The 22562-nt window shown below is 40.4% G+C and overlaps 1 protein-coding gene across 1 annotated transcript in view; it reads left to right on the top strand.

The window, feature by feature from the left end:
- Positions 1-22562, top strand: part of LOC150081761 (alcohol dehydrogenase class-3-like) — a 58680-nt gene that overhangs the window by 11692 nt on the left and 24426 nt on the right. Inside the window, exons 4-7 of the mRNA XM_090380311.1 lie at positions 15061-15148; positions 18515-18635; positions 20109-20325; positions 21117-21247. Of these exons, the coding sequence (XP_090236437.1) occupies positions 15061-15148; positions 18515-18635; positions 20109-20325; positions 21117-21247 (557 nt within the window). The remainder of the gene's footprint in view (positions 1-15060; positions 15149-18514; positions 18636-20108; positions 20326-21116; positions 21248-22562) is intronic.

The following is a 22562-nucleotide window of genomic DNA, read 5'->3' as shown; positions in this document are numbered from 1 at the left end:
TGAACAATTTTATAATTTAGCGGGTATCCCCTTACTTGTTTCTGATTGGTATACGGTTCTAGGACTATGATAATGTCCGCATTATCCTCATCTGCTTGGAGTCGTACCTGCTTAACAACCGCTCGAGCTCGGTGGGCGTTTAGTTGGTGTATCTTTAGTACGCCGCAATTGTATTTTTTATGTTGTATTCCCATAATCGATTCTTTGTTGGTAGGTGCCTTTTACCTTGAGGTAAGTGGGACAGTTTGAGTCCCGGATGGAGTGGTTGTGATCCATTCTGAGGCTTTTGCAATTGGTGCAGATGGGTTCCTTGTTTTGTTGAGGCAGGTCTTAAAATCATGTTCCCTCTCTGAGCAGTGGCCGCAGGTTGGTTCCTTTTGGGCACAGGTGTGAGTGGTGTGGCCATATTTGCAACATCTAAAGCACGTCGGTATGGCCACATGCTCTCTAAAACGGAGGCAGCTCCACTCGACAAAAATCCTGCTTTGGTTCTTTAGGACCTACCAGGCGGGCGGAGTCAGCTCAACTGTTCAGTTATATAATCCATTTGTTTTGGACTGGGTTCTGTATTTTGGGGTCAGCAGTGTAGCCCCTTCTTGATTCGGTAGGTGGCTTTTTAGGTTCCTTCTATATATTTCTTCCGTGAGTTGTTGTGGTTGTAGATTTTGGTCCACATTGAAAATAACTATTGATGGGCCTTTCTTTTTTGGGGTCTCTGCCATGAGTACCAGGGTATTTAGCTTGGGGTTTGTTATTATCCCCTCGGCTTCCTCCTTGCTTTCCGTCTCAATCCAGGACTTCTTGTTTTCCGGATAGACTTTATCCTAGTGTCTTCGAAGTCCTCTTTGAGATTGTTTATGACTTTTTGCTTTATTTGTTCACTGGAGGGTCTCCCTTCTCCGGTAGATCTCAGTATGACGATGTTCGGGGTTTTCAATAATACTTTCTTTTGTTGGATTTCCACTTTGTTTGTTTGTTTTCTCTGCCGCGTTTGGTATATTCCTCAGCGCTTGGGCATATGTTGGGGCGCGCTGTGGGATTTTGTTTGCTCCACATTCCATATAGGTTTCTAGCCGTGTAGCTATTCTCTCACTTTCTAAGTATGTACCATGGAGAATTGTCTCCATTTTGTGAAATATTGTCACAATTTGAGACCTCAGTCCGGAGGAGATCCTGTTAGGGTTCTCTTTGAATATATTTTCAAGGGCCGTTTTTAAAATGAATGTTTTCTCATAGACGGAGCCCTCTGGAAGAGTGTGGTTCAGGGGTGGTTCCTGTTGTTTGTCATCGTTGTTTGTTTCCCTTTGAGATGCTGTGTGGTCGGGCTGCTCTCTAGACTCGGTCTGGGAGCGGGTCACTCGCTTATTTTTTCGCTTGGCTTGAGAGGGCCCCTGATCGGGTGTCCTCCATAGCTTCTGTCTCGTCAATAATGTCGAGGTGGTCACTTTGTGACTGCATCAAGGATTCCATAATTTTTTCTGTTTTCCCTTCCACTTAGCGAATTCCGGATAACCGGGATAGTTCGGTTTATCGCGCGTATGTTGAAATGATCTGGTAGGGCACTGAAAATGCTGTCGGACGATGTCCTCCACAAATCTGTGGTTGACTTTGGGGGCACACAGTGGTTATTGAAGTTTTAGGCTATCCCCCTCGGTCACTAAGTGGGGGGAAAACAGCCTAGTGTGAAAATGCTCCCAGAAGAGCAGGATCACTTCTCATAGGGGCTTACTGGGGCGCCTGAGGCTATAGTGTCATTAGTAATTCCGTGGAATGCATAGGTAAGGAGTTCAGTCAGCCAGGCAAAGTTTATGGGAAGAGGGTGGTGGGGAGTCACTGAATTCATGTGTCACTGGACACATAAAGCAGTTAATACACACACATAATATAACATACAGCAATTATCAGCACAGTTTGGTGGAGCAAACTTCCTGCTCGGTTTTAACACGGTTTGGGAACCTCCCCAGTCAAGTGCAAACTACCGACGTGGCCACTGCTTTATATCAGTGCCTCTCTATAGCCCTGCCGCAAGCCACATGGTGACTATTGTAGGTCTGGCAACAAAGGACACAGATAAAAAACGCTGGTAGTTTACTAAATTCCCAGTAGAATATAAAAATAGGCAATCCTCCGATTAAGTTCTTTCAGCTTGAACACTTTTTTGAACTATATGCACATTTTAAATTACTAAATTCCATTAAAAATCAGGAGCGCGATAAAACGTGTCCGGACACTAAGGCCGCCATATTGGCTCCAGGCGGACTGCAAGTCAGCCTTTGGTACAACATCTAAAACGTACAAGAACGTCGATGTCTGTTTTATCCTCAAAAGCTTTCCGTGCGAATTTGACCTCGCCAGGAGATTCGTGGCAGCACAGTAGGTACTAATGCATAGTGATATTGTGGAAGCTCTAAGTGGAAGGAGGTGCTCTATTAGCATAGATAGAATTACTTTTTCCAGTATTTTGAGTGAAGTCGAAGCCGATGCTGTAGGCTTAAAGTGCTGTGGATGCTAATGTCTTCTGTAATGGTCTGATGGAGTATTTCTTCCATGTACGAGGACATGCTTCAATGCAATCCTGTTCGAAAGGATTGCATTGATTATGCTTATCAATGGACTCGAACACTTCACGATAAAATGTGGTATTCCATCGAACGAATTGAGCGAATGGAATTTATGGCGAAGATTAAGCTGCCTGTTAAGTAGAACTGTGTCCAGTTTGGGAGAGTGCTGTTTTGGTGCTTTGGCAAGGGAAACCTGGCAGTTTCAACACTTACAAAACTGGTAGTTCTCTGTAGAATCCTACAGAGAATATAGTTATGAAATCCATTCACTCTTCAAGATTTGCAGAAAGATTCTCAAAAGTTCAGATATGGTTTTTTCCCAACTTTTAAAGTTGTGTCCATATGCTTCTTTATAGCTGCCGATTTGCGCCTGTTGAAGCCAGCCCATCCTCTACAATATGAAACTCTGTCTTCAATTGAGCCTGATTGTTTCCAAAATTTGTGGATGGTTTGTTTTTGAGTGAATGAAGATTCCTTCATTCAAGGGTTTCACCATGACTTGTACTTATACGTGTACTTTTGGATGCTGCAAATAATGTTTAGCATTTTGTTATGAGCTCCACCACAAGATCTACGGGGCAAGTTTTAAGTGTATTCTACCAGATGCTTTGTGCTGCTGCTGAAGCATTTTTCAACTTTCGAGAATTTTGGATAAATTACCCCCCCCTCCACCTTTTTCCCATTTGGGAAATTGAAATTACGTGTACGAAGAAAATAAATGGCTCGTGGTCTAATATGAACGCAGTCTCCGGCTGACAATCTAAGTTACACTCAGTAGAAGTCAGGATCAAAATCCCTTCGTAACAAAACAATGGTTGACCTTGATAGCGCCCTGCTATTTATAATAAAACTTGCAAACTCTACAAAGAAGACCTGTTACTTCAGCTATTTCAATAAAATTCTGAATAGTGGTTTAAATCCAACAAGCCTGAAATCGATATTATGTTTGGTTTGTTAATCTGTTCTGATTCTGTTCCCGCTATACGGGGGAGGGGAAGAACAGAATCAGAACTAAAAATTAACAAACGAACTGTAGTCAGTTATTTTTTACCCACTCAAGCTATCCTTGCTACCATGGCGCAATACTGCTTAGGTGCAAAACTCCTGTTCTCTTAATATAATGAACTTGTATAGAACTATCAGTACTAATTGACTAGACAATATATTTATATAAAAGTAAGTTTTCGTTTATACTCTGTACTACCAAGGTCAGGCGTTTACTTGGCAACACGTTGTATGTTGTAAAGTGTTAGCTGTCAAACGGCCCTAGGAGTTCCCCCATCTCCAAGTTGTGTTCTCTGTTTGTGTACTACAGAACTCTGTGGAGGCCAGAGGTTTCCAAAAAGTGTAGTGTGTGTGTGTGTGTGTGTTCTGTCTTGCTATGTTGTTCCTCTGATCATTTAGCCGTTGGGCCCCTAGCGGGACCCTTCGTTGCCCACACTTAGCCCCGAGAAGGCAGGCCAGGCATAGAGGGATCGTATTAGTACTCTAGCAAGCCCTGGCTTCTAGTTTCCGAAGATTTCAGTGGCAAGGGCCACTGAAATCTTTCAATTACACCCTTTCAGACAATTACACCCTTTCAGGATGTGTAATTGTCTCAAAAATACACGCCATGACTTCAAGAATGAGTTCATCATATGTAGACAATAAAAATATTTTATATCAACATAGTTCCGGAAATGCTTGGTTCCCAAGTTATTTACCGGAATGTCTTATCACTCGCAGGTGATTTCCTTCATCACGAGGTACTGGACATGTGGACATGTGTATATGTAAAGGGCGGCTCCTAGAACGTTTGTTCAACTCCGCCTCGTATCTCTGTGAAGAACAGTAGCACTACAAATGGGCCAGATATGTGTGTGACGTCGGTTTGTGTGTATTATGTGTGTGTTTTGTTGTTCTGTTCTGGCCGCTTGGCTACCCAGAAGCATCAGTCACCTGGACAGATGATTTTGGGTACTCGTCCACACCACGGGAAGGTGGGCCAGTCCATGTAAAGCACGTACTGTCTCAAGAGAGACTCTGACCCACCTAATGTTGTCAGAAGGTAGGCCAGGATCCTCTGGGGGCCCATTCCAGAGGGGAAAAAAAATGATCACCCGTGGTGCTGGATTTGGAACCAAAATTATTAAAATAAAACATTTATATAAATAAATAATAAAATAAATAAAATTAAATTAAAAAAAATAAATAAATAAAAAATAAAAATAAATAAATAAAATTAAAAAAAAAAAAAGGAAGAAAGCACTTAATTTTGTCTGCAGGCCGAGGAAAATTTCATTTCTTGAGGATTTGAGTTTATGTATTATTAAAGGAGATCTAGCCAGCTATGCATCAGCAGGACCGTTGTGCTGCATCCTGTTGAGATCTGTCGACACTGAACGCCTTCGAAGAAATACGCCTTGAGCGAAAGTCTGAAGAATCTGAAATGACTCCAAGAAGCTTTGAAGCAAAGACGACTCCTGTCCTGATTGAAAATTAGTAAGTGCTTGAAGAGGAAGTCTGAGATCGTCATACAGGGAGCAATGAAACAAGATGTGATCCCAACTCTCTGGCGATCCACACGAACAGAGGTCTGTTTGTGATAAATTGAACCTAAGAAGACTCTGGTTCATCGATCCATGTCCTGTCGACAGGTACGACGTGAATATGTCCATGCAGAACCACAATCGAACACGTTTATCAAGGAGAAATGAAACTTGTGGTATAAATTTTCTCGTTGTTGCACCAACGGGAGCTGTATCCCATCGAGACTGCCAAATGTTTACTAACTCGTTCCACAGTCTCCTTCTTTCTCTTTTAGCATCATCTTGAAGGTTGGTGGTTATTCCAAGAAATTCGGTCTCAATCTGCCTTTTCAGTCTGTATAAAAAGCCTCTATAAGTAACTTGCAAGTCTAAAGGTAATGTTCCGGCTAGTACTTGCAGAGCTTGCGTCGAGACTGTCCTGCATGCCTTAACTAAACACCGCAAAATGGTTCTCTGCAATGAGGCGAGTTTTGTAATGAAGTGTTTGAGCCTTGCCCTGTGAAACCATGCACCGGCAGCATACGTGATTAGAGGGAGGAAAACTGCATTGTAATAAATCCTTAAAGTTTTTCTGGAGAGCCCCCATTCAACACGGGACATCCTAACAATTGCACCAGTAAATCTACGTATTTTAGATGATAAGTTTGTCAGATGAGGAATAAAATTGAGACTGGAATCAATTACCACTCCTAGAACCTTGTACTCTTTAACTATGGGGAGACGAATGTTGTTGATCTTGACCAACGGAGGACGAGTGATATCCAACTTTGATCCAAGAATCATCATCTTTGTTTTTGACAAGCTGATTTTAAGCTTATTGGCCACAGTCCAATCGTAGAGATCCCGGAGAACAAAATTTGCGGTATTTTCAAGATCGGCCCTAGAGTTACCATTTACCAAGATGGTGAGATCGTCTGCATACGCTATTATTTTGACGTTACCGAAAGATCGGGAGAGCCACTGATGCAGCACCATGTTCCATGTAAAAGGACCCAATATAGAGCCTCGTGGGCACCCTCTAGATACTGATCTTGATACTTGGCTATGTTTAGCCTTGACTATTATGGTTCTATTGGCAAAGTAATTGCGGATTAAAAGGTAAAGGTGGTTGGAGCACCTAGCCGATCGCAGACGCTCCAGGATGCTCTCCCACCAAAGGGAGTCGAAGGCACCCTCGAAGTCGATGAAAACGGCCAGGGTATATTTATGTACCGCGTTTTGAATTGAAGAGACAAAGTCCACAAGAGCATCCTCGCAGGAACGTCCGGGACAGAACCCATATTGACTTCTTGAAAGCAGATCCTGTTCTACCAGTAGGGTATTCAATCTAATGGCCATTAGTCGCTCTAGCAATTTACCCAAGTTAGCCAGCAGAGCGATCGGCCTGTACGATCTAGCCGCTCCAGGAGGCTTATCCGGCTTTCTGATCAACTTAACTAGAGCGACCTTCCAAATTTCCGGAAAAGTTTCTTCCTGAAGGCATCTGTTGAATAAGTTTAGAAGAACGTAAGGTTTTAATTTCAAGACTCTGATGATAAAAATGTTTTCTATAAGGTCTAGTCCTGGGCACTTCTGAACATTAACTTTATGGGAGACAGCCTGCAGTTCATCCAACGTAAAAGGTTCGGTGGTTGTTGAGGACACATAAAATTCATTGTCTGATCGGATTTTAGAATGAATAGGTAAGTCTGAGGTAGGATCATCCAACGGAAAAAGAGCATCTAAGATTGCATTTGTAGAATCATGCCAGTTCAGTGTTTCCACGGAGTCTGCCACAATTGAGGCAAATATGTTAGAACTAGAGGTTTTTCCTCTTACAATCTTGTATAGAAGACCCCAAGGGTTAGCATTTCCAGAAGTGTGAAAGAAATTCATCCACGTTTCACGCTTTCGAGAGGCAATGGCCTTCACGTAGCTTTTCCTCAATGAAGAATACTGCTGGTAAAAACGATTAACGTCGGCTTGGGGCCAGTCTCTATGCCTTTGGTAGTACCTACGGGCTCGATGAACTTCCCTTCTTAACTGCGATAACTCCTGCGTCCACCATGAGCAAGTCTTCTGGTTAACCCTCTTTTTCCTAGAAGACTTATATGACGCTTTTATTATAGCATTTTGAATATAGTTCACTTGATGAGAAATAGGTGAGGTTTCAAAAGAAGCAAGTTTCTGTTCGTCAAGGTCCAGAAGAATGGAAGAGTCAAAAGCATTCCAGTCAATGTTTCTGATGGAAAATCTTATTAATTCTGGCTGTGAGAAAGTGTGTGAAGATGGAACGGTAGAATCAGGGGAAAGCATATAATAGATGACTCTATGGTCACTGGTGCACCAGTCCGTATACAGGGTCCAGTCAGTAAGCCGCAAATCGAAGTGAGAGTTTGTCATCGTTATACTATATTAGATTCTCCTGCATAACTTGAGAAAGTATGAGGGTGATTAGGCTTGTTGTGAATTGAAACACAATGATTAATTATGAACTCCTCCAAGAGAAGGCCACGTGCTTCTGTAGAAGAGCTGTGCCAAAAGTTTGATTTTGCGTTGACGTCCGATGAGATCAATATATTGCTGTTCGGTCCCAAAGTATTTATGACAGTCTCTAGGTAAGCAAGAGAGTGATTAAAGTCCTCCGATGGAGGGCAGTAGAGAGAAATTAAGTAAAAATTCATTACGGAGTGTGTGACAAGAACGCAGGTAGAGAACTGAGTGCAAAATCCATGAAGAACCGTGATGTCTAAAGAGTCATTAAGAATTAATATACAAGATTTGGGATTCTGGTCAACGGGTTGTATTATTCTCGTTTTTAACGAGTAACCCAGGATTTTAGACTGTGGTCCAGACTGGACGCGTGCAAAATAAGGCTCTTGTATAGCGACAATGTCGATACAATTTGTCTCGGCAGAAAGCCTAATCTCGTCAGCTACTGCCATCACAAGGTACTGACAAAATCTGGTGGTTTTCCATTCCGACCATGTACTCAAATCAGGAGCAAGCGGATATGCACTTTATGTACGGTTTGGCGGACGGCAATGCTTTGGAAGCTCCTCGTTTGTACCACGAAAGGTTCCCAGAACGAAGATGTCCAGACAGGAAAACGTTTGAAGGTATCCATCGCTGCCTTTGTGAACATAGGACCTTTACACCTCGTGTTGCCGACAGAGGACGACCCATCTACGACTCCTGAAGTAGAGAAGGAGATTTTGGATGTTGTGCATCCCACTCCTGGAATCAGCACATGCAGAAAACAATGCAACTGGCTGTTCAACGTTCGACTATTTGGAGAGTGTTGCGAGAACACCAACTGTATCCTTACCAACTGCAACGGGTACATGCCTTGCACCAGCAGATTACCCTGCGCGAGTAATGTTCTGCCAGTGGTTCTTGCAGCAGTGTGGTACAACTCCTCACTTTCCTGCCTTAGTGATATTCACAGATGAAGCACAGTTCACACGAGACGGAATCCAAAACTTTCACAATCAGCATGTATGGGCTGAGGAAAACCCACATGCAATTCTTCCATCATATCACAAACGGCGCCCAGATGTTCAGTTCATCCTCAACATCTGCGCGGGTGTGTTTGGTGATAAGTTATTTGGGTTAATAACATTCAGTTAATAACTCGGAAACCAAGCATTTCCGGAACTATGTTGACATAAAATATTTTTATTGTCTACATGTGAGGAACTCATTCCTGAAGTTATGCCGTGTATTTTTGAGACACCTTATATATATATATATATAAAAACAGGAAAAACCCGCTCGCCTGTTTTTCCTCTTTAGGGAAGGCAACCTCAAAAGGTCAGTGGGGACAAGCCCCACCAGAAGAAAGAGGGGAGGCAGGGAAGGGGCGGAATAGAAGCCCGTCTCCACCACCTCCTTGCCTAGGAAAAGGGGATTTAAAGTGAACCAAGTTAGGTTACCCGGTTCAGATCGCCAATTGGCGTGGTGACAGCGAAGCTTCGTGTGGTCACAATCGAGATGAAGAGTCAGTCCGGTTGAGGGAAGGTAGTAGATTAATTCTAGTGTAGTTGTCATTCCTGGGACACTTGTTCCCTTTCAGGGTGTAATTTCAGTTTGGTCCAGTTAAGGATGCATCCTTGGTTAACTGCGACTTGATTTCTGACCTGGAGGTAACATCAGTTGGTTTATGCTTTGAGTGCAGTCTCCATCCGGGATATCCAAGGTTTTGGTTAGGTCAGGCCATTGATAATAGTAGAAGGTGCTATGTCCGTAGAAGAGCGCGGCGTCACACAAACACTTCTTGAGCATAGCGAGTAAAGTTTGCATAGTCTAAAGCAGATTCAAGGATGCGATGTTCCTGGTCTTTAGGAATGTAGAGTGTGTTTGGTGTCAAACGGCACCAGAGGTATCCCCCATCTCCGCGTTTATTTCATTGTAGGTTGAGCAGTTCACTGGGAAGGCCAGAGATTTAAAGTGTGTGGATATTGTATATGTATAGTGTTGTGTACCGTTGTTCCTCTGGCCATTTAGCCGTTGGACCCCTGCTGAGGACCAATGTTTCCCGCACTCAGCCCCGCGGAGGCTTACCAGGTATCCAGTAGTTTTAAATTTTCATTCTAGCAGGTCCTGTCACCTAATTTACTGAGATTTCAGTGGCCAGAACCGAAAAAAAAAATAAAAATAACGGGGCTTAACGCTGGAATCTAGTTAATCCGAAAGAGGTCTGAGTATGCAGATTAATTTTTGGACACTTAAAATTTTTAAATGTCCAAAAATAGGTAGAATAAGGGGGAAGATAAAAAGATGGGGGCGATAGGGAGGCGATCCCAGTAGGTCAGTCAGGCAGGCCCATGCCTCACCAGGCGAAGAAAAGGGGACAGAAGGGAAGGAAAGAAACAGAGGAACCCTCTTCTGCTGGTATTGTTGAAGGTGCATGGCCAGCCTCTTTTTCTCTGCTTTTGTTAGCTGGATTTGCTGTGAAGTTAAGGCATGAAACAATTCTGCCCTTGGATAGTTGATAGAGCAGCCTATTTCTATTTCAAGGTCCAATGGGAGTATCCCAGTCAGCACCTGCAGAGCGTGGGCGCTGACTGTACTGTATGCCCTTGTGATGGAGAGAAGCTGGAGTGTTTCAAGAGAGATGGAGAAATACTCTGGAGTGTTCCAAGTTTTCTTTGGTTGACAGCAGTGATTGCCTTTGTGTACCATATTCCTGAAGCGTAGCTAACAATTGGCATAAAGGCAGCTTTGTAGTATAGTGTGAGGCCCGTCTTTTTAAGGCCCTAGACTCGGTAAGTTATTCTGTTTACAACAAGCGAGAAATTTTGTACATTCTTTTGAAGATATATGCCAGGTGTAGGGTGAAAGAAAGGTTCCTGTCTAGGATGACTCGTGGATGTTTAAATTGGTTGCCCAGTTTTACGGTTCTCCTTGGATTTTCAGCTGTGGAGGATAGGCAAGGTTAAGATTTCCTTTCAGAAGGACGGAGTTGGTTTTTTCAGGTGACATTTGAAGAGGGTTTTCAGAGGTCCAGTGTTGCAGTGATTTGTGCCCTGTCTCCAATGGTTCCAGTTGTTTTCTGCTGTTAACAGCGAGAGTGAGAATTCAGTCGTCTGCATAGGCTTGACTGTTAACATTGATAAGGTCTATGTTCAGGAAATCGTCTAGGACGATATTCCAGAATAGAGGGCCCAGTACGGACCCCTGGGAGCGAGTATCTAGTAAAACGATTTATTAGGGTCACCCAGGATGTTAATTCAACCACTCATATGTATTGTGTCTGTAAATTACCTGTGTTCTGTGGTCGATTTGCCTGTTTTGCTGTACGAAAATCCCAGTTTCTGGGGGAAAACCTTGGTACTTACGCCTGAGACCGACTAACTCAGCCACGGAGTGAAAAAAAGCCGATTAGAGTTCCTCCTGTATTGATTTTTCTTTGATAGGTCCAGCCGCCAACGGTTAGCGTAAGGGTCAGTAGGTCAGTAGTGATGTCAAGAACTTGAGGAGCTCACCGAAAGCGGCTTCCAGGTCCAGATAGATTACCACTACTTCAGATCTTTCTTCGAATTTACCCAAGGTTCACTCTCTGTACAGCCAGTGGGCCAGAAGCGTGTACAGATATTTTGATATACAGCATACTATTTCGTAAAAATTTTCAGGATATTTACAATAATGGAATTAAAATAAAATTGATCTTAAAAATTAGAGATAAATATGCAGCGTGATTTATCTATCTTTTCTTCTATAACTCACATAACAAATTTACTTATTTTTCATTATATTATTGCATTTAATTATTTACATCATATAAATTTCTGATAAAAAATTCAGCTCAATTTTCATAGTAGTCCTGGTGATTTAGTCCAGATTTGGTCCATAATTTTGCTTCTATATGTTTTGTCTTCGAAATTTTTTGGATCAATGGAGAAGGTGTTGCAATGTTCTATGGTGTTACATGGAAACATTCTTTTTAAGGAGCCCAGGTTAGATAGCTTCATCCTATGTGGGGAATGTTGGCTCTGGTGGTTTCTATTCCTTGATTTTGGGAGTGCATTCCAGAGGGTCATGCTTAGATTGACTATGAGAACAGATTTCGAGATGGTGAACGGGTTCTCTCCCGGACGGTTCAGCCACCGCCGAATCCAATATTCCATTGTCGGAATTTGTTACATTAGGAGGTAGATGCAGAGAACCAGATTTCGGAGCTATCTAGTGGTATAAGCGTGAGATATCTATTAATGTATTGTCCGATCTGTTTAATGTATAGGACAGCCTACATACTCCTGGCGGATGGCCCGAGAAGCAGCATAAGTCTTCTTCTTTGCTTTTAGGAAGTGTTTCTTGAAATTTAAGTCTTCATATCCACGTTAGCCCAAGGTCAGTATGAGATAAAACTTTAGGGATTGTCTTACCATTAACTATAACTCGGATGTCATTCTTGACCTTCCACTTCGTGATTGTCATGTGGGCTGACTTGGCATTGTTTAGTTGGAGTCCAGCTCGCTGTACGAAGTCGATTAATTGTTCAATTTTCTTGGAGGTTTCATTATTAATTTCTTGTATCTGTTTGGTGTCTTTTAAAATGGTAAAGAATTTTTGATCGTCAGCCAAGGAGCTAAAATTTGGATTTTTTGCGAAGAATGGTTCAAGTAGGATTGCAAAGAGGACTGTCGACATCACCCCATCTTGAGGCACACCCCTCGTTGCATAGATGGTTTTCCGGTGAGATCCACCGGCTATAATTAAGTGTCTAAGCTCTAGTAAGGACCCAGGATGCTGACAATTCGGTTTGATGTCTTGAAATATTCTTTTAGGATGCCTATAGGAGTAGGAATGGAGGCAGTTTCAAAAGCAGATTTGATATCGAAAATGATTATGTCCAGTTGAGTTCTGTCATTCAGGGCTTTTTGTGCTCTGAAGAGAGTATCGAGGAGATTTGAGGTATGGGAATGTGTGGAGGTGGCGAAGTCGGTGTGCAAAACAGTGTTGAATAATTACTGTGTACAAGTTTTTAAAAAAATATAATGTAATTCATAATTATAATGGTATCCTATGGAGATTGGACGGAAGTCTTTAGGAATCTTGGGATTTCAATTTTAGGGACTAGTTTTGATATAATAAGATTTCCAGAATTCAGGTATGGTGCCTATCTTTAGAATCTTCTGGAAGATGTTTAGGAGTAGATCCACAATGTACGCAGAGCACACCTTAACCATAAACAGTTGTGTGCCGTCAGAACCCGTGGTAGCTTTGTTGAGAAGGCCGCTTATCACGTCAATGAGCTGTTACTTAGAGATAATTACATCATCCAATGTACACAGTGTTTTCTGGTTTACACTAGATAGGGTTGCAATTTCGGTGGTCGCATCTTGTTGATTGGAATATATGCGAGTCCACTCCCCAAATAGCTTTCCGTCCATGTTAAAGTGTTTGTTGCAATTTGAGAAAATTCTCCGGGACTTGGTAATTTAGGATAAGATATACTGTTGATGTGCTACTCTCCTGAGGAGAAGGAAACGAGCTCTCTCTCTTTTAAAGGTTTCGTGGTCTGTACTCTTCTCGATCTTACCCATTTTCTATATGTCCTCTGAAGGCAATTTTCCTATACGGATGGAACCACCGCTGGGTTCTCTCGGGAATTTCGACTATTTTAGATATTCTGATCATGGCGATATGTCTCAACTGCTCAGCTAAGGACTGGATTGCCTCTTTGGCAGATAGTGAAAATAAATTATTCCTGTTGATGACTATTTCAGGTTTCAAGAATTTTGAAGAAAAAATCAGATCATAGTGCGTATCGAATAATAATTTCTAATTTGTGTTCCTGATAACATTGGAATAGAGAAGGTACAGGTGATAGGTGAATGATTTTAAAAGAATGAGAAAGGGCTGGTTAGGTTATTACAGTTGGGAAAGTTGTGGAAAACAAGGTCTAAAGCTTGACCTGCTCTCGTTGGAGGTGTGATATGTTTCCTGAGCTCCAAAGAATTCAAGGATAATGTTAAGCCTTGCAGAGCTTTTACTGGCATATTGACGTCTCTACCTACAACAGTTTGTTGAGCAGGGGCTAGGCTTGTAACTAACCAGGTCTGGAGTTCAATCTGTGTAACATCAGAATGCTCAGAGGGAGGTAGACCAAAAAGAGTTGTATCTTCACTTATTGGTTCACCAGTGTTACACATAAAACTTCAGAGTTGTTAGATTGACTTAGTATAACCCTTGTCGCCTGACATCGCATTAAGAAGAATATTTGGACGCCTCCTCCTCCCATACCTGTACAGTTTCCGATACCTTTTTAAGTGGCAATTTGAAGAAGTATATCAATTTGTCTATCGCTTGATAGCCAAGACTCCGTTAAACAGATGAGATCAGTTTCTCTGAGAGATAAAAGCTTTGGAGAGAGTGGAGATTATTAGATAAACTAGTGACATTTTGTAGAAAATATCCCAATTGCGTAGTTTTTGGCTCGTCTTCAAACTAGCCATTAGTTGCTATGTAGGATTAGATTGTGGATTTTGTCTGTGCATCCTCAAAGGGCGTATTTCTTTAAAAAGCTTAACCAGTGTTCCAGCAGGACAGTTCTGGTTCATGATAGTATTAGTCGCATTAGATGTGCATATCAACTAGGAAGGAGGCATAGGATGGGTGTTTCGTTCTTAATTTCTTCACATCTACTTCAAACACATTCCATCAAAAACAGGGTTTTGATACTCTCTGTTCTTGTTTCGGGGATACATAGATCCTTTCTTTGGTGCGAACAGAACAGTTGATATTTGGTATATTTCCTCCAGTCTTCTTGCCTGAGTACTTGGTGGGTGGGAGGTTCGTGTCATCTGACACATTTGTAGTTTGCTGAAAGATTCCAGTAGGGACATGTGTGAATTGGTTACTTTGGTTTTCTACTAAGGGAGTTTGGACTGTCTCCATAAATGTGGAATCCTCAATTAAAGTCGAATAGTTGTGCCTGTTTTTGGGCCTATAGAGGTCTAGGTAGGGACTATGATTCTACTTGTACATGGCGAATCGCGTCTTCATGGACGTGGCAGCCTAGTGGAATAGGAATTCTATTTAACGAGTTGTTGTTGACAGGATGTTGTTTTTTCCTAAACTTCAGCACATTCATTTACATCTTTCCTTCGTTCTCACGGAGCGGGACCTCAGTGGTAGCAGGCGCTACCCAGAGTTCGCTCTTCAGGTTCGTTGGAGGAAGTGTTTAGGGAAGGCTAAACTTCAGCACATTCATTTACATCTTTCCTTCGTTCTCACGGAGTGGGACCTCAGTGGTAGCAGGCGCTACCCAGAGTTCGCTCTTCAGGTTCGTTGGAGGAAGTGTTTAGGGAAGGCTGGTGTAATGGAACACGTTTTCCCACACAAAGGTTTATATGAGTATGTTTATTTGTATGGGACATATTTCATTACATATTAGCTGCGTATTTTAAATGAAAATTATAGGTGCTGATAGCAGATATGACGAGAACTGAAACTTACAAAACCGAATTTTTTTATGTATATTTTAGGTGATCATGTCATTCCAACCTTTTCACCGTACTGCGGAGAATGCAAGCTGTGCAGGAATAACAAGACAAACCGCTGTGAAAAAATGCAGTGAGAACAATTTTTGTAATGTTTATTTGCATTTTGTTATTTATTTAAATCGTTCATTCTTTGCATATAATACTTTATGTGAATACCACATCTTATAGATTACGTTAATTTGGTATTGATCAAACAGAGGGGAGTGAGTCGTACCTTCAGCTATTGCGAGGAGACAAGCAACAAGTGGCTCAGGATGTTGTTTTTTCTTGAAGTTCAACACCTTCATTTGCATCTCTCTTTCGTTCACATGGAGTGGGACCTCAGTGGTAGCAGGCATACTACCCAGAGTAGGCTCTTCAGGTTCGTTGGAGGAAGTGTTGGGGGAACGCTGGTATAATTCATTCACCAAGCCTACCATGCTTACACTGTCGACTTCCCCATACCCTAATATAAACTTGTCAGGGGTGACTCAACAAAGATCTAAATATGCCGCTATAAGTGTCTTGCACATATCAATGTTGTCTGGGAGATACTGTGTATTCTATTTAGAGGCATGCATCGACTCAGGCTTGGTCTGCTCCATGTAGGCTGGAAAAACTGGACTAGGGCTGGGTTCTAGTTTGTATTAATCAAATATTATTACTACATTTCACGATTCATTTGGGTCGAAAATCGTTGTCTATTGAAAACGAATTTCATTTCATTCCATTACTAATAAAATAAAAAAATCGCAGTCAAAATCGAACCAAATACTGTATTACCACTTTAGTTTGTCACCTCGCTGGTAATTGCTAGGAACATTCTATTTGTATAGTAGAAGTCACATCACAGAGAGAGAGATAAAGAATCATGGTCTTATGCTTTCTGAGTGCACGTGGTTATACACAAGTGATCGGTATTATAAAAATAAACAAATGGATGAACTGGCATTTTATCAAAGAGTACATATCCTAGAAAATTGTATTCAACGTTATTTTAATTAATTATGTATTTTATTATTATTATCTCTCTATACACTAAAAACGTTTTCCTCCTAGTGATATTTATTCGGGCCAATGTGAGAAGAGGATGAGGCAGTTACGTCACTACGAATACAATTAATTATTGACAACTGCCTCCATAACGTTCAGCAACCTCGTGCACGTGCTTCACAGTCTAACATTTGATGTTCCATTGTAACTTTTTTGTATATTAATGAATATTGTATATTTGTAAATAGTTTAGTATTATGTAAATATTTTAAATATTTGTATAGTTTGTAAATATTTCAGTTAAATATTTTAGTCCTGCTCTTTCAGATGCAATAATATTCCTCAAATATGAGCAACTCGAATGGTGAGGTCGGCAGAAGGACGATCGTATGAGGAAAGACTCCGATTGTGTGTGCTACCGATCTTGGTAACCAGGCACCTCAGAGGTGACCTGAACGAAGATTGAATTCTCACTGTTCTAAAGAATTCCAGAACTATGTGTCATAAATTTAAATTACAGGACTTGAGGTTTAGATTACACTGTAGGAAGTTTTCTTTTATCCAGCGAGTCGTTGATAGCTTAAACAAGTTACACTCGCTGGTAACTGAGGCTGACAGGTTGAGTGAATTCAAAGGTCAACTGGATACTTACTTGTGTGAGGAGAGAAGCATACAGTGTGTGTGTGTGTGTTGCCAGTTCTCAGAAGTCTTGTGCTATCGCCGATTTCCTGGTGTTCTACAACTCCAGTTTCAAATAACCTTTCTGGATAGATCCTTAAAAGCACTTTCGATGGCTTCCTCTTTGCCTCTACAACTCTAATCTTTATATAAATATTAAGTTATAAATAATATTTAATATTTAACTTAATAAATATTATAAATAATACAAATAGGGCTGCTTCGTCTTCCTAAGCTAGAACTTGCTTAGAACATGAAGATTAATTATCACTCTTGTAAGATTATAAGTATAAGATTAATAACCACTCTTATACCATGTGAATTAATAATATTGTTTATTATTCATTATTATTTATTAATAAACTATATTAATAATTTCATAAGAGTGTTATTCGTTCACAGATTTGGTCTTGGATGTTCTTCCATGACAAAAAACAGAGAAATACACGTATAGGGTACTGCTTACTTGCGCGAGATAGTAATAGTATTATTTCGTGATATAGCGCAAGGAAGCCACAGGCTTTTGCTGCACTGGCAAAAAAAAAAAAAAAAAACCACTGCTGCAGTGTGATGGGTGAGAGTGGTTCCGGAATGATTGCGTTCGGGATATTATTTATTGATTCTTCCCACGTAGTGGCCAATGTACCCTGCGGGGTTTGCGTTATGGCGATGACCTCACCTCTGGGGAGTTTTTTAGTGGTGATTTTGTACACCACTCCCCAGGGGTCTTCATTACCAGTTGTGGAGACAAGGTGTTCCCAAGCTTTCATTTTACTTTTCCTGATCAGGTTGGTGTATCGGTTTCTGGCTTCCCTGTATCGGTCCCTCAGAAGGGCGACCTCAGCCTCCGGCCAGCTGCGATGGCGCGCTGAAACTGTCTCCGGTAGGCATTCACCCCTCTCTCTCTTTAGTTGGATTTCTGGTGTCCACCACGACACTGCCCCCAGATGTCTGCTTCTTTCTTTTCATTGACATATAAGTAAAAAAAAATTCTGCTTATTATCCGGCACGACCAGAGGAGTTCATAAGATAGAATACAAGCATGAAACAGCACCGTATTTAGTAGTCACGGGCTTGAACCCCGTTCACTCATGGCACGTGTATTTATGCACCCGCACGCATGACCACTCGGCTACGGCAGCTGCGCACACAAGAGTTCTTGAGATGATGCTTATAAATAATTTGAGTGAAAATCACCTTGTTTCAGCAACATCAAAATACTCAATACACCAAGTAAAAGTGTGTAGTATGTTGCCCATAAGCACGAGGTTTATAAATGGGCGTGGTTTTAATTTGATGATGGCATTCTTTTTAGGATGTGCTGAAATAAAAACAACACCTTGTCAGAATATTCTACAGTCCTTATCTAAACAACGGTAAATAGTTATTGTGATCGTACGAGTTTCCTTTGGCAATCATATTTCGTGCGGTTCTCATTAGTTTCAATATGGCTGATCGAAATAAATTTTCTCATGAGAATATTCTTGAAACGTCTCATGCGTAAGCGGTGATTTCATAGTCTTTCAGTTGTTCGAAATTATACCAAATAATTTAGAAATTTGTAATTTCCGTATTTCTTTTTAATTTATAAAATATAGTAGTGCTGTCCTCCAATAAACACAGTAGACATAAAGCACTTTATGTTTACAGAAGTGGACTCACTAGCGGTCTTTCTCGCTCATGAATGCCCTCTTCAAAAACGTCGCCCTTAAGTGTAGGTTATATTCCTATTGACCCTTTCCCCCATGTTAAGTCTTTTGTTCCACTGATGAGTTTTCTCGTTTAGATTAGCACTCCAATTAGATGGTACCACCCGATTGAGATGCAAAGGCAAAGAGCTCCGTCAAATGCATTCGATTAGTACTTTCTCGGAATACACGGTTACCAACGAAATCTCTGTTGCAAAAGTAAGTAGATGAAAATAGTGTAGTTTTCCCTGCTTTTGTTAAAGATGAATTTCATTTATGCTTGCGCGTGGCGTGTCATGCTCAACACTTCTACAAGGTCCGAAAGTCTTGTCATCCCCCACATTTTCAATGAAGCAGCGTAGATCTTCTTTCATATGTTCTCTTCCATTTTAGATGGCTGATACAAGTTCTTATAGCGTAGAAGAATGATTCGAACGAAATTGGCTCACGAAAGTCCACACACAGGAAAAACTATGAAGGATGTGAAAAGGGATTTTGCTGCAAGGCTTAACAAAGAAGCTCTTTCTGCCAAGACGCGCAATACGAATGTAAGCTATTCACGACAGGATCAGTTTTGGATTAAAAGTCTGAACGACCTACGACCCGGTGGGAACAACATGCAATAGCGAAGGCATCGGTGCTCCGATCGCTCAAAACGTTACTGCGGAAGCGATCGTCCGAAATTGGAATCCCGAAACAACAATGCTAATACATACGAAAACCGATCTCAAACAAATCTTTATTCGTCAACGAGCTAATTGGTGATGTGAAGCATGAGCAGAGTTGCTTGAAGTTTTTCAGATGTTTTGGCAACGTGGTAAAGTGTTCTTCTCTGATGAGTGTGCAATCTGTAGAATTGCCCCCAACAGAAATGTTTATTTTTTGGTATAAAAAGAACCCCCCATTTTTACGAAGATTTAGGGCACAATCCACCACTTGCGATGACTGGGCAATATCCAGTAACCACTTGATATGTCTCTTTTTCTTCGACGATACTATCAATCAACATTCATATGTAACCATGTTAAGGGATTGGTTTGTTCCAAAGACTGAATCTTCTAGCAGATTGCTAGTTCCAACAGGATGAAGCCCATACCCACTGTGTGATCAGTGTCAGGGAATACTCGCACGACATTTTTGGGGATAGATGGATATTGAGAGGATCAGCACATCTGCAAATTTCATTGACCTCCAAGAGGACCTGATCTCTCTTCCTGTGACAACGCACCATGCTGCATAATTACAGGCAGTGTATCCAATGGAAGATACCAGATGACAGAACAGCTGAAGGAAGTTGCGAGGATTGCCAATACCAAAATCAAGAAGGCAGTGTATGCTCGGCAAAAATAGGAGATGATGCAGGATCATATTGAGTAACGAAAATAATGGCGTTCATATTGACCATCTCAGATCCTTAAATAGACCTCTTGTGGCTAGTATAAGGTAAACTAAACTGTAGTCTGCTTTCTTCGTCCGTTTTCGATTACCTTATATTCATTTCATGACATTATATCCGTGTGATGAGGAAGGTGAGAATACTTTCGGATCAGCCTGTGCTGTAGTCAGGGGTTTGACTGCAAGGGCAGCTAATGCTTCTCTAAGCTTTCCTTAATTTTGTTTACTTAATTTATTTCCTTGTTTTAAGATTAATTTTGCAGAATATGAACCGAGAATTATTTTTGTTTTCTCTAGATTAATCCGAAGGCGTCACTCGAAAAAGTGTGTCTGATCGGATGTTGTGTACCAACTGGATATGGAGCAGCTGTTAACTGTGCCCAAGTGAAAGAAGGATCGACGTGCGCAATATTTGGGCTGGGTGGAGTCGGCATGAATGTTGCAGTGGGCTGCAGGGCCAATGGGGCTAAGCGCATCATAGGTGTCGACACGAATCCAAAGAAATTTGAACTAGGTTCGTATAGCATCTATAATTATACATTATTCGCAGTGAATTAGACTGTATTTGTCTGAATCTCCTTATTTACAAGTAATGCTGCCTAATATGAAAAATACTTAACAGATTATCTAAACTTTTGCAAAATTACAAAATATCACGGTTGGCGGAAAAATGGATGCAACCTAAACAACAAAGACTGCATGGCAAAATTTAAATAAAAGAAAAGAAAACTGTCGAAGGACAAATAGTAGAAATGCAATTGGAGAAGGAGGAAATATGTTAGTTTTGACATCATGGCAGTCAGGCCATAAGATACTGTCCTACTGAGCATGCCTTGAGTTTCAAAAAATAACATATTGGGTGTCAGCTAGGGATAGAAATAGACTTTTGTCTTGCATAGGCAGTTCATAAAATGGATTATTAATAGCTTTTAATAACTCACTTCATGGCGCTACGAAATTAGTTCTATATTTACAAGCATCATTTGAACCGAGCTTGTAACATTGGCCTATATTTCAAATAAGTACAAAATTCTAATAATACAAGCAATAACGACAGCAGAATAGCTCTTCTTGCAATTTAAAATTAAAAAATATATATAAAAACTAGCCAAGATTTCTCTCTCTCTCTCTCTCTCTCTCTCTCTCTCTCTCTCTCTCTCTGAGATTTCTGTCATTTGCAAGTACTGTACGACGTCCAGTTTCAATTTTCATATAATGTCAGATTTATTTTTTAATTAAAAAATTTCGAAGTTATATGAATATACATATTATTCGTTATTTATTTGTAATTGTTGGTTCTTTCAGCCAAGAAGTTTGGTTGCACAGAATTTGTTAATCCAGTGGATCACACGGAGCCCATTGATGAAGTCTTAAGAAAAATGACCGACGGTGGTGTGGACTATTGCTTTGTTTCCGTGGGAAGTGTGGAAGCAATGGTGAGTTATCGGATGATTTCGTACCGAATATTTTCAGATTATGAGATGTGGTAGGTTAGTTTAGATTCGCAGTACTTAACTATACTATAAAACTTAAATCTAGTCGGACTGCTGGAAGTTGGTAGCATTTAACTGTCCTAATGAAAGTTAATGGTATCTTTGCGGATACAACTGTTAATTCATTATTTTTTCATATAATTTATTTTCAATAAATAATCACTAAAACTTCAATATCGCACGAATGTGATATGAATATTAATCAATGTTAATGTGAGATGTTTTACTGTGGGCATGACACATTAGTTCAATCCTGGTAAAGGCAGAATTTACTGGCGCAGTAGCGCAGTTGCTGTAGGGTCCCTAGGTTGCTGGACTCCAGACTGTTTAATCCGGCATTGGGCCTGAGAGCAGATAGGCAAACACGAATATCTTACATATCTTGTAATTTTGTATGCTTTTTTTTTTTGGCTTAAGTTTTATCATGATTTTCCCTTAACAAAACTATGTTTTGTGTTATTCAGAGTGCCATATCTATCTAAATTTTTTGGAGTGGTAACGAGAGTAGCCTTGGTCAGACGAAGGTTTTACGGCTCAGGAAAATAGAGAAGTTTTTTCTGTTTTATTAACTTAAATTGGCACATTAACTTATTTTCTAGAGTAGCTTTATATTCCTAGTTACGATACTTAGTTTAAAGTTTAACTTAGATAGAGATTTTGTAGGTTATTACTTAATATCGGTAAGGGTATCCAATCCACGTGTTTTACAATTTTGCGGAGCCGGCGAACGGGAAGTTTTTAGCTATATTTAGCCGTTTTATTGACTAATTGTTATATTAAATTATTTTCAATAAGTAGCTTGTAGACCTAGTCAAGATCCTCGGTTTATTCTGAATTGACACAGCGAGATTTTGGAAGTTAATTAATATTTAAGTGTCCGTAGATTTACCGTTCGTAACTTGTCGCCATTGTTATACGATACAATGTTATATCCTGAACTAGATAGCGTAAGCTTAGTATATAATATAATATTATAAATTAATCAGTAAAATTTATTAACCTTGTTGAATTTCCTTGTCAATTAAATTGTACTTTTTAACTAAATACATATAACGACTTAGATTTTACAAACGTAACATTATTAATTAATACATAACTTGATAAGGAAGTTATATAAAGAAACTTGAAGATAATACTTGATACTAAAAAAAAAAAAATATATATATATAGTGTTACAACTGCGTTAGGATACAAGTTTAGGGTTATAATTTTGTACTGAAATTGAATCGAAATCATGACTCAGACCAGAGCAGCAAAG

Source organism: Mastigoproctus giganteus, chromosome 8, assembly GCF_048544385.1.
Source record: "Mastigoproctus giganteus isolate SK-2022 chromosome 8, ASM4854438v1, whole genome shotgun sequence".
NCBI lineage: Eukaryota > Metazoa > Arthropoda > Arachnida > Uropygi > Thelyphonidae > Mastigoproctus > Mastigoproctus giganteus.
Note: the sequence above shows the minus strand (reverse complement) of the source record. Positions and strands in the feature narration are given on the sequence as shown.